We start from the raw sequence: 12,916 nt of genomic DNA, 5'->3' as shown, positions 1-12,916 counted from the left end.
ATAAATGAGGACTAATCAATAAATAAGGGAGTAACAGATATAACATATACCTTCACACATGTGTGCTACATTAATTTACAGATAAGGAGCCAGAAATCACGATTTGTGCACCTTCCTCAATATTTCTACTTCTTCTTTCTTTTCTTTCTTTCTTTCTTTCTTTCTTTCTTTCTTTCTTTCTTTCTTTCTTTCTTTCTTTCTTTCTTTCTTTCTTTCTTTCTTTCTTTCTTTCTCTCTCTCTCTCTCTCTCTCTCTCTCTCTTTCTTTCTTTTTCTTTAGTAGGCTTTATTTTTTAGGGTGTCTTTAGTTTTACAGAAAAATTGCACAGAAAATACAGTTTCCATGTATTTCCCCACCCTTGCACACAGTTTTCCCATTATTATTAACATCCTGAATTATTGTAGTGCATTTTTTAGATTTATTGAACAAATATTGATGCTTTATTATTAACCAAAGTCCATATTTTGCATTAAGGTTTAACCCTTTGTGTTGTACAGTTCTAGGTGTTTTCACAAATGCACAATGTCACCTATCCACAATTGTAGTATTTTACAGAATAGTTTCACTGCCCTAAAAATGCCCTACTCCACTTTTTTTTTTATCCCCTTCTCCCCTGAACCACTGGCAACCCCTGATTTTTTACTGTTTCAGGTTTTTTGTTTTTTGTTTTTTTCCCCAGAATATCATGTAGTTGGAATCATATAGAATATAGCCTTTTTAGACTACTACTTTCATTTACCAATATGCATTTAAGGTTTGTCAATGCCTCATCATAGCTTGATAGCCCATTCCTCATTATATTTGTCTAATCTTTCACCAATTCCACACTGTCTTGTTTATTGTATCTCTATAGTAAGTCTTGAAGTTGGGTAGTGTCAGTACTCCAACTTTGTTCCTCTCCTTCAATGTGTAACATCAGACGAAGAAAAGAATAAAACTGTCTTTGCAGATGATGTGATTGCTTATGTAGAAAACCTCAAAGAATTAACAAAAACAAAAAACATAAACAAAACAACCATAACAATACTCCTGGTATAAATAAGTGATTATAGCAAGGTTAAAGGATACAGGTGAATATACAAAAGTTAATTGCTTTTCCATATACCAGCAATGGGCAATGAGGAAAACCATAAAATGCTGATGAAAGAAATTGAAGAAAATCTAAATAAATGGAGAAATAGTCTATGTTTATGAATAGGAGGTCTCAATATTGTCAAGATGTCATTTCTTCCCAAATTGATCTGTAGATTCAATTCAATTTCAATAAAATCCCAGAAAGTTATTCTGTGGATATCAACAAACTGATTCTAAAATGTACTTGGAAAGGCAAAGAACCCAGGACAGTCAACACGATATTGTGTATTAACCATATTTTCTAGTTTCCACATCTAATGCTTTGAAATTTGGAGCCTTTTCTGACCAGGAAAGAACTGCCCCTCCCAGGGTTAGCAGATTCCTAGAGATAACAAATGAATTTTCTTTCACATGTAAACTATACAATCCAGAGTCCATACCACCAAGTACCTGCTTTTTCAGGTTCTTAGACTGAGGAACACTGTTCTCCTGTCCTGATCACCTCAGTGCCAGGCATCAGACAATAAGGGATAGCCCTGGAGCCCATTGAAATTATTCAAACTTGCCAATCCTAAACCTGCTTAGCCTCATTACCTTGTCTTACCCATTCCTTCCCTTGAAAACACAGTAAGTTTCTCTCAAAGTTCCCCTAACTCTCTCTGCTTATGACTGAACTCTGTGTTCTGAGGTGCTCTCCCTGGTGCTTTATCAGTGTGTGATGTGTCCCTCTCTGCCCCTTGGGAACTGTGAGTAATAAACTTTTAATGGCCATCATCTCCTGATCTGCTGGCCTCACCATACCTGAACAAAAGTAAAATCCACTATGTTCTTTTTAAAAGAACTTACAAAGTTTATTTATGTATATGTTTATGGACTTATTATATGTTATACATTTTGTTTGTAGCTACTGAAAAGCTAACCCAACTATAATTTCTTATAATCAAAAACATAACTAGTAATAACTAATATCTGCAGAATATTTTACTTTATGAAATAATTATACTCTCTTTATCTCCTATACAGGGTCCGCCTGGTGAAGTCATTCAGCCTTTACCAATCTTGTCTCCCAAAAAAACAAGAAGACATACTGAAAGTATGCAAGCAGATGCAGATGATAATATTCTTGATTACTCGGATGGAATGGAGGAAATTTTTGGTTCCCTCAATTCCTTGAAACAAGACATTGAGCATATGAAGTTTCCAATGGGTACTCAGACCAACCCAGCCCGAACTTGCAAAGACCTGCAACTCAGCCATCCTGACTTCCCAGATGGTATGTTAATAATACATGATGAAGCAAGCGTACTGAGCCTCTAAGTTACTGAGGTGCACTGTCAGCTCATTAATTCCAGTTTAATGTTTAATATAGTCTCTAAATATAACTAAGGTAAATAATTATTAATCCTTGTCTTGTAGACAGAAAAAGTCATTTATGCTGTGTAATCCAAGATCTGCTCTGAAAAATCCTTGTCTGTTAAATATGGTTTCATAAATTATGACAAGATTATTTTTGGATGGTTATAGCTAATACAAATGTATTTTGCTTTGTAATAACTATCATAGAATAGGTACTATGTAGGCAAACATATGAAAGTACTTCAAAAAGTTTGTATAAAAATAGATTTGAAAGAATTCAAATCTTTCCATGAACTTTTTGAAGTACCCTCATATTTTTCATTTTACTATATAATTATTACTAATTTCCTAACTTACTTTACATTAACGATTATATTAATATGATTAATATATGAATATGATGAATATGATTAGTACTTTACATTAATATAAATAATGTAGATACTATTAAATAGCATAACTGATGAATATTTGATCTATCAGTTTAGCAATTATTTGGTGAACAATATTTAAGAATTGGGATAGCTTGGGCCAAACATTTACCTTTCATTGATCCACAAATATCCAGAACAACTGTGCATAGCTTTCTTAGTAATAATAATCAGGATAATTTGTTATACCTACTCTTTAACAAAACCTTTATATACCTATTGTTCTGAGAAGAAAAGAGTTTCAGTTATACAAAGGTGGTTGACTGAACCCATACACTTATGATACTAAACTGTCAAGGGGAAGATCTTCATCTGATTTTATCTCTGACTTTATACTGAAATATTCTGCCTCCCCTTTTACTCCTGAGAAAATATTGCTTTGCACTACCAATCATACAATGAATATTATAATTGTAATCTAAATAACAGTGCAGATAGAAAAGTTTGATGTAACTTAGAAAAAGCCTCCATAAAGGAAGAATGTCATAAAATCTTCTTATCTTAGTCAAGCACCTTCTGTTAAAACTAAAATACAGTTAGTTATTAGGGATCCTATACAAACTGGATGCCAGGGTTTTCAAATTTATAATACGTTTATTTGAAAAAGGTATGCATAGTTAAGTGATTTATAAGGAGATTGTTACTTGTGACTGGCATAATTTAAGCAAAGGATTTAGATGATTTAGTTTGAGCCTGCACCAATCTACTCTTGAATCAGAATATACTTGGCCTGTCAGAAAATTCCTATTGAGTTTATATGGCATTCAGATACAGAGAATATAATATGACTATAAGATGTAATGCTTGCATTTCTGACCTAGATGAATAAGGTAATCACACACAATCTAAAATCAAATGTGAAAGATGGCAGCATATACTCAGTTATAAAACAACATATTAATTATGTTGACCTAAAAAGAAACTGCAGCAAAATACAAGTAGCAAGGGTTTATTGAACCAAAATGATGATTGCAACCAGGGAGACAGTCAGGTCACACTGAGAAATGTGTTTCAAAGAGAGACAGCAGAGCTTAGCATTTTATAATCACAAGGAGGGGCAAGGGTCAAAGGAGAGAGAGAGGACAGTTCCACCTAATTACCTTATCAGGTTTTCTGTTGGTTGTACAGAACTTATACATTTGGGATTGTTACTGATTACATAAGGTTTACAAGAAGCATTCTAGGTTATTTTATGGCTTTCTGGTGCCACTAAGTCTGCTTATAAATAAAAATGGTCTTATGATAACATTTTCCAGGACAGGTGGACATGACTACTGGATAATAAGTTATTCCAGATCTCCCAAGACACTATAATTTAGCTGACCTAGTCGGAGCAGGTTTTTGGTTATCAACTAGAACCTGAGCCGTCAATAAAAAAATATTGTACATTTTGGGAATGGTAAGCCCACTGTGGACTGTAGTTCCCTGTGGTTTCTATATAATATCTAGCTTCTTTAATTATTTAAGGTACTAATTAATTAAAGTTGATTATATGTATTTATGTATTTAGCATGGCTAGGCACTGTTCTTCACACAGAGATTCATAGAAGAATAGAGAGAATAATACCCTTGAACTATTTATCAGCTAATGGTGGAGACAAAATATGAATAATAGTGCATTCTGACAGATACTATGAAAGAAAAAAAACAACCCCTGAATATTTAGATAATTAAGGGATTCTTCCACTTTGGGTAAGTAGAATGTTAGTATTTGAAGAGATGACATTTAAGCTGAAACCTTAACGAGACAGTCAGCCATGCTGAGAATAAAGAAGATCCCCTGGCAGAGGGCACGAGACATTTTCAAAGCTTTGAAGACAAGGTCTTCATGTTTTCAGGAACTGAAAGAAGGTTACTGTGGCTGAACAGTAGTGAGAAAACTGAGGAATGAGTTGAAGTGATTTGAAAGGAAGCAAAATGGGATCAAAGGAAGCTGGTTAAGAAGCTGGTGATAACACCAAGGTCAAGGGTTTGATCCCTGTAATGGCCAGCTGTCAGAAAAAAAAAAAAAAAAATTGTTGGACTAATCTAGATGATGGGGATTTAGGGATGGGCAGTCCAAATGAGAAATGAATAAATTAGAGATAAATTGAACATTGTATCCACAGGATACTAAACCACTTTTTTGACTGAAGGTATCTTAATAATAAAACTATTAATATATTATTTCAAGGGATATTTAATGACAATATAACTGAATAAACAAGATAAAAATGACACTTCTCATATAATTCAAAATTATATATTCCTAAAAACCATACAGGAAATATCAAGATTAAGAGTTGTTATCTCTGGTTGGTAAAATCTTGGATGATTTTTATTTTCTTGTGTTCTTTTTTTCCCTGAGAATTACTATTTGTTTCAGATGTGAATGTATTAATGGTGTAATTAGAAAAAGTGTAAGTGTTTTTGTTAAATAAGATATTCAAGTTGCCTGACAAATAGTAGAACTATTGACTGTTACAGCAATTCCCCTGTTTATATACAGGTACTGGAAGATAAAGCAGGTTGGCATTGGATTTTTGAGAATTATGGTACTAAGCTAAGCAATTTGAGCCTTTAAAATACGAAAAGTTTATAACTAGTGGATTCATATAATTCAAATTAATATTTGAAATGAAATGGCAGCATGAAAAATTGTAGGGAGGAAGCAAAGTAATCATCACACATATATCAGTTTTGTCTGCCAGTAACTCTTGTTATCAAAAAACATATTGTTAATTATTTAAAGAATATCCTTATGTTACTATCACTATTTACCATCTTTATTCACATAACACCAAATTAATGGTCATGGTTATTCACATGATAAAATTTATTCTGCAACATTTTAATAATGTCAATAATAACAAACTATATTTAAAAATGGAAAGTAGTTCTTCTTAGAACCTCATTCAAAGATGGAGTACATTAACTATAAGGTTTTTGCTATTAAAAAAAAGACAAAAGTATGATTCCTAAGACTAAGTAGAGACTATGACCTCCATTGTTACAGATGAATAAACCAGGAAAAAGTATATTGATTATTATACTCAGATTACGTAAGTTGTAAATATTACTTACGAGATTTGGGATCAAGTATATCTATTCAAATGTGCATGCAATTTATTTCACATGGATAAATAGAATGTTAACCCTTGAGAAAATGACATTTAAGCTGAAACCAAAAAGGGATAGGCATGCTCAGAATAAAAAAGAATATTCCAGGTAGAGTGTATGAGGCATTCGTAAAGCCTTGAGGCAGACAAAACAGAGGAGCCAAACAAAGACAACTGTTGCCCTAAGAAGAAACTGAGGCCAAATACAGCAAAGATATATTGTGCCAGTATGACTGTTGCAACCGGGGAGATGCAGAGTCAGGTCGCTCTGAGAAATATGTTCTGAAGAGGGCCAGCAGAGCTTAGCATTTACAATCACAAGAAGAGGGAAGGGTCAAAGGACAGAAGGACAGTGTCACCAAATTGCCTTATCAGGTTTTCTGTTCATTGTACATGATGTATAGATTTGGGGTTGTTACTAGGTTAGAAGAAGCATTTTAGTTTATTTTATGGCTTTCTGCTGCCACTAAGTCTGCTTGTGAGTAAAAATGGTCTTATGATAATGTTTTCCAGGACAGGTGACACGACTACTGACTTATCCCAGATCTCCCATAGCACTATATTTTATCTGACCTGATCAGAGCAGATTTTGATTATCATAGCTATTCAAACATATGCCCCAGTATGCCCAAAAGAACAAAAGGGGAAAGATTTATGAATTTTCGTTTTTCCTTATTCCTCTTTCTAATAAAATGTTGCATCTAATGCATTCGGTTTTAATATTAATGAATTTGTATATGATGTCTTCTTTTGCTACCTTCTAGGTGAATATTGGATTGATCCTAACCAAGGTTGTTCAGGAGATTCCTTCAAAGTTTACTGTAATTTCACGTCTGGTGGTGAGACTTGCATTTATCCAGACAAAAAATCTGAGGGAGTAAGTACCAATCTCTTTTTGTGGTGAATGTTGACGGTGCCTGCCATGTTTTTGCAACATTGAACTAAACAGAAAAATTATACTGTCATATTTTCATTAATCTGCTTTTCTTACAGAGTAATTAGAGCTTTTCATTTCCATAAACATGAATAAGGCACCAAAGTGATGAACAGAGTGAACAAATTCTTCTCTTCTTTATTTTTTACCCAGATGTTTCTTTATGCACCTGCTCGCTCTAAAATTCTATGGTTTCCCATGACACAGCACAGCTGAATCTCAAATTTTAGTGCGTGCAATATTCTTCTGCCCAATTACAACGTGGTAGAACTCACAGCTGCATATTATGCTTGAAATATACAATTTTATAAAGAATTAATTTTTGTATAATGAGTATTCTCTGCACTTACGTATTTTTAAATATTTAGTCTGTGTAAACAGATTTCTTGATTTTCACCTAACATTATGAGCTTACTTGAGTTTTATCTTAAAAGCTAAGTGCAAATCATAAATATAAAGAAAAATTTTTCACCAGCACACTTACATTCCCCAAACATTTTATAAGGGGGACATTTTGGTTTTTTCTGTAGTCATGTAATGAATCTCATTCTTCTTAGTAAATGGTGTAGACATTAGAGGCACAGAAACTCCTTAAGGCAAAGCAAATAGCTTTATGTGTGGCTACTGTTTTGGGAGAAAAGTTTGTGAGCAAAGAATAGGTAGTAGGGGTGGGAGACAAAGCAACTCTTCTCTCCCAACCCCGCTTGGCATGTGGTGAAGCATAATAAAGCTCTCATAGCCTCCAGAGAGCTGTGGGAAAGTGGGAAATGCCTATCCTTACACTGATGACTGAAATGCCCTATGGTGAGGATTTAGGTACCCTTATATTGTGATGAACTTTACAAAGCAAACCAATAAATATAGATCTATAAAAGATCCTAAATATTCTTCCCAGCAAGGAATATTAGGCTTGCTTCCTGCCGATGACTTTTCCATAGCAACCCCCTCACACCCCACCACACGCCCTCTTAGTTACTGGCTAAACACTTTTAGAGTGCCTGCCTTGGCTATGGACTGCGATTGGTAGCTCCCTTGCTGGCTGATGCCGACTGGCATTTTGAAGGTTTCCTTTGTATGTGTTTCCTAAGTGATCTACCAATGTCCTCTACAGCTTTTAGTATGCCTTCACCAGGTTGTTTTCCCACTTTCCTTTTTAAGCCAGTAAAGAGAAGAGGAAGGAAATGATTCAATTTCGACTTTGAGATAGATTCTATGAAGATTCTTTTTTTTTTTTTTATTTTTGTCTTTTTCGTGACCGGCACTCAGCCAGTGAGTGCACCAGCCATTCCTATATGGGATCTGAACCCGCGGCGGGAGCGTCACTGCGCTCCCAGCGCCGCACTCTCCCGAGTGCGTCACGGGCTCGACCCTCTATGAAGATTCTTAATCCTTCTATAAATTGGTCTCAAATTTTGCTCTTTATCTCATTTTGCATAATCCAGAGTAGATATTATTTTGAAAGCTATTTAGCTTCTTGGTCTTACTGAAAATTACTGGTATGTACATAAGCAATACTGTTCATAATTTTCATGTACTTTCTAATTTTTCTGTTCCTATGCAATAGGTCAGAATTTCATCATGGCCAAAGGAGAAACCAGGAAGTTGGTTTAGTGAATTTAAGAGAGGAAAACTGGTATGTTATTACCTCCACATGAAATGGTTTATGTAGAACTCCACAAATGAAGCTCAAGCTATAAATCTCTAGACCCTGACTGTGAAAGTCTAAATTATACTAAGCAGAATTTCATGAGTTCTCTAGTCTGCTCCATCTACTATTTCTTAGACTGCTGTGGTATCTTAAAGCAGTCTAAAATTTTTTATCAGTGTAAATGGAAATATACTATATTTGCTGAAAAAATATGATCAAATAAAGTATACAGTTTATTCAGTATCTGAGATAGACATCATATAAAGGATTATAGTAGAAATATCAGACATTGAGAATACAATATCTATTTAGTATTTGATGCCTACTATTTCATTTTCTGTGTGTTTGACACATGATTTATTCTTTGTTCTTCATTTTAATAAGAACTTTTGGAATGTGCAGTTATTTTTTCCGATTGTTACATTTGGAAATATAGTGAACTTACTGATCCTTTATTTGTATCACAGCACAAATTTACTTAAATATTTTTATAGAATTATTAGTTTGCTTTAATAATTTTCTAAAGATATTTTATTATTTGATGCCAAAACTAAATTCATATTTAAAAGCTGTTTAAAAATACACGTGTTAAAACTGTTTTAATTAAGATTTATTCAAATTAAAGTGTTTCCCACTTATTCAGATAATTATTCAATCATTTAATGTTTCTTAAGAAAAGCTATTATTTTCTATTGATGACTATTTATATACTTATCATTTCAATACAAACCTACCTTACTAATTAACAACCTGTTGTGAAGTTCCACATTTAACTTACAATTCTTTTTTCAGTCAAGTTAATGTGTTAAATATCCACATTACATTTTTATATGTGTATAATGTAAAAAAAAAAATCATACATACTTAGCACTGTGTGTGGCCTTGTTTTTGTGGTTGTTTTGTTTTGTTTTTGTCTTAAATTGCATTTCTCAAACAATTATTTTCCCCAGCATTACATTGATCCACATTATCTGAGCTGCTAATCAATAAGGAATAGTAAAATCAATTATAAAGATGAAAGTCACAGATAACTGCCTTTACATTGACTTAATCTATTATTTGGGTGAATTTCGCAATTTTTTTTTTTTTTTTTTTTTTTAGATTTAGGTTTATGTGTTTCATCTGAACCCGGATATTTAAATTATACCCAATAAAAATTTATAAAGATGCTATAAGACAGTTTTTAATAATTTGCAACTAAAACTATTTTTCTGCTATAAGTACAAAAAAAGTACTGACTCAACAAATATTCACTTGTGTTGTCTCCGGCAGTACACTTTGTGCCGGTGATATAATGATGAAATTATATAAGGCCAGACAAACAGGCATGCCTGTGCCAAAAATTAGACCAAAAACACCTTTGAACACAATGGCCTCAAAATGGAAAGTTCAGGGACGCGTTTAAAGATTTGCATAAAGTAGATACATTATGAACTTTTTGAAAGGAGTAGACAAAACACGCAACATAAAACCCGTTAGACTTTGCATTACACTGGGATTCCTCTGTTTTCATTGTTTTGCTATTTTACCACTCTGCTTTTTATTTTTATTTTTATTTTTTATTTTTTTTCGTGACCGGCGCTCAGCCAGGGAGTGCACCGGTCATTCCTATATAGGATCCGAACCCGCGGCGGAAGCGTCGCCACGCTGCTAGCGCAGCACGCTACCGAGTGCGCCACGGGCTCGGCCCACCACGCTGCTTTTTAAAAGATACACAAACAGAATGAAACATTTCTTGGGAACTGAAGCTTTTTTTTTTTGAAATGTTTACTGATTAGGAAACGAAAGCCAAGAGGCAAAGTGATTTTTTTCAAAGATAAGCAGTGGTTAGAGCAACTCTGGTGGGGATAGAATCCCAATTTCATAAAATCCTGTTTTTGGGTCTTCAGACCCTCAATGCACACTTTTTTTCATTAGGTTAAAATGGATCTGGTGATTCATCTCCATGCTTCTGGCATCACAGTTCACCGTCGACAATAATTTTATTCTTTATAGCACAAAGGAGGAAAAGAGTCTGTCTTTTATGTGCCTTTTTATTCTTTTATTCCCAGCTTTCATATTTAGATGTTGAAGGCAATTCCATTAATATGGTGCAAATGACATTTCTGAAACTTCTCACTGCCTCTGCTCGGCAAAATTTCACCTACAACTGTCATCAGTCAGCAGCCTGGTATGACATGTCATCAGGAAGTTATGACAAAGCACTTCGATTCCTGGGATCAAATGATGAGGAGATGTCCTATGACAATAACCCTTACATCAAAGCACTATATGATGGCTGTGCAGTGAGTATAATCTTTGCTTTTTTCACAGTGATTAGAGGCAGCATGTAACATCTCAGTTTGGTCCTTAGCCAGACGTCTGTCATGAAATGGATGCCAGTTGTTCTTAAGATTTAATGCTTACCACAGACATTAAAATATGGTATATTAGAAACCACTAATGCTCACAAACACACACATGCACACTCATACACTCTGAAACATGGACAAAGACACTTTTAAAGCCATAACAAAAGGTAATTTTGGAACATATGTTATTTTATTACTTTTGACATTTGAATTATATTACAACTAGTTATTCTTGAATTAAAAACTAAAAATAAAAAGCTTAGTGTCATTTGCCTCCTTAATATATGATTCTAAAATGACAGATCTTTACCCCTCTGTATTTTATTTATAAAGAGTTTGTTAATTTGTACTATGGTATACCAGGTTGGGGTCTGCTATCATTTTTGTTATCTTTATCCTCTGGAACTATTTTTTTTTCATACACATGGGAATTCATTATAAGAAAATTATTCATAGAGCACCCTGAAAAGCCCATTGATTTAGCTGAGTATTGGTAACTAAATAGAAGTCACAATCACAAGTAAACATGTCCATGCTTTCAACAAAATGAGTGGAATACCAGTAGAACAAAGGAGAGAAAATAAAGAAAATTAATGAAGCAAGAGCTGTGGAAAGCTTTCCCAATTCTAGTGTATTGTTAAACATTTGTAAAATTAATATGTAGCACCAGAAACGTTTTGACTTCGACCTCCTTCATTATAATTCCTATATTTTATTCTAATTTTTCAGAAGAGAATTTTATCTTAATCATAACTATAATGGTAAGGATATATTATTTATATATTTACATAGGGGGATCCAAAACATACTTCGATTTTCATATTAAATTGTATTTATCCACTCAACAAGATTCTTTTTTAGCTGTGTAATAGGTTGAAGTTTCATAGTTGAGTAATTACAGCAAAATATTAAATGTAATTGTCAACATTTAAAATTTAAAACTACATGTGAAATCAGTGATAACAAGAAGTTATTACATAATGATAAATTTGTTTTTTTTTTTACTGTTTCCTCTCTCACACTTACCAACATTCAGATGCTTAAGAAAAAATAACATGTAGTTTGTAATATGAAATGATTGTGTAACTTTTTATTTCTGCTTAATTTTACAGTCCAAAAAAGGCTATGAAAAGACTGTGATTGAAATCAGTACACCAAAAATTGATCAAGTACCTATTGTTGATGTTATGATCAATGACTTTGGTGATCAGAATCAGAAGTTCGGATTTGAAGTTGGTCCTGTCTGTTTTCTTGGCTAAGATTAGGACAAAGAACATATGAAATTAACAGAAAATATACCTTGGTGCCACCAACCCATTTTACGCCACATGCAAGTTTTGAATAAGGATGGTAGAGAAAACAACTTGCTAAGTCTGTGTGTACCATTTAGGATATTCCGATGCCCTTATGGGGGCAGAACCACATGACAGAAGCTTTGAAAATCGTAAAAATATAAGGTAACGTGGCTGAGATGGAAAAAGGGCTGATTCTTGATTCCCGATTCTCATCTCTCCTTTTTCTATTTGGATTTCTTTGGTGCTGTAGGAAACAAAAAGAGAAAAATATATATTCATAAAAAAATATGGTGCTCATTCCCATCCATCAAGGATTTGCTAAAACAGTGTATCTAATAAATTGTAATTATTTTATGTACAGTTCTATACTGTTATCTATGTGTCCATTTCCAAAACTTGCACGTGTCTCTGAATTCCATCTGACTCTAATTTTATGACAATTGCAGATCTATGATGGCAATAAATATATGTATTATGAAAAAATAAAGTTGTAATTTCTGATGACTCTAATTCCCTTTCATTGATTAATAATAAAACGCCTTTGTATATATTGATGTTGAAGAGTTCAATTATTTGATGTCGCCAACAAATTTCTCAGAGGGCAAAAACCTGGAAGACTTTCAGAAGCACACTTCGATCAACTCTTCTCTGCTGACAGTAATTTTGCTGAATTTCAGCCAAAAATATTATGCATTTTGATGCATTATTCAATGCTATACCTCAAACTCT

At 33.5% G+C, this 12,916-nt stretch overlaps 1 protein-coding gene across 3 annotated transcripts in view; it reads left to right on the top strand.

Moving 5' to 3' along the window:
- COL11A1 (collagen type XI alpha 1 chain) overlaps positions 1–12,151 on the top strand; it is a 213,685-nt gene extending 201,534 nt beyond the window's left edge. For all 3 annotated transcript variants that reach the window (XM_063104117.1, XM_063104115.1, XM_063104116.1), the window contains 5 exons: positions 2,098–2,347; positions 6,724–6,836; positions 8,458–8,526; positions 10,593–10,826; positions 12,005–12,151. In XM_063104117.1, coding sequence (XP_062960187.1) covers positions 2,098–2,347; positions 6,724–6,836; positions 8,458–8,526; positions 10,593–10,826; positions 12,005–12,151 — 813 coding nt within the window. The remainder of the gene's footprint in view (positions 1–2,097; positions 2,348–6,723; positions 6,837–8,457; positions 8,527–10,592; positions 10,827–12,004) is intronic.
- The last annotated feature ends 765 nt before the right edge of the window (positions 12,152–12,916 follow it).

Source organism: Cynocephalus volans, chromosome 8 (assembly GCF_027409185.1).
Source record: "Cynocephalus volans isolate mCynVol1 chromosome 8, mCynVol1.pri, whole genome shotgun sequence".
NCBI classification, from domain to species: domain Eukaryota; kingdom Metazoa; phylum Chordata; class Mammalia; order Dermoptera; family Cynocephalidae; genus Cynocephalus; species Cynocephalus volans.
This window is presented reverse-complemented; position numbering and strand designations above follow the sequence as displayed.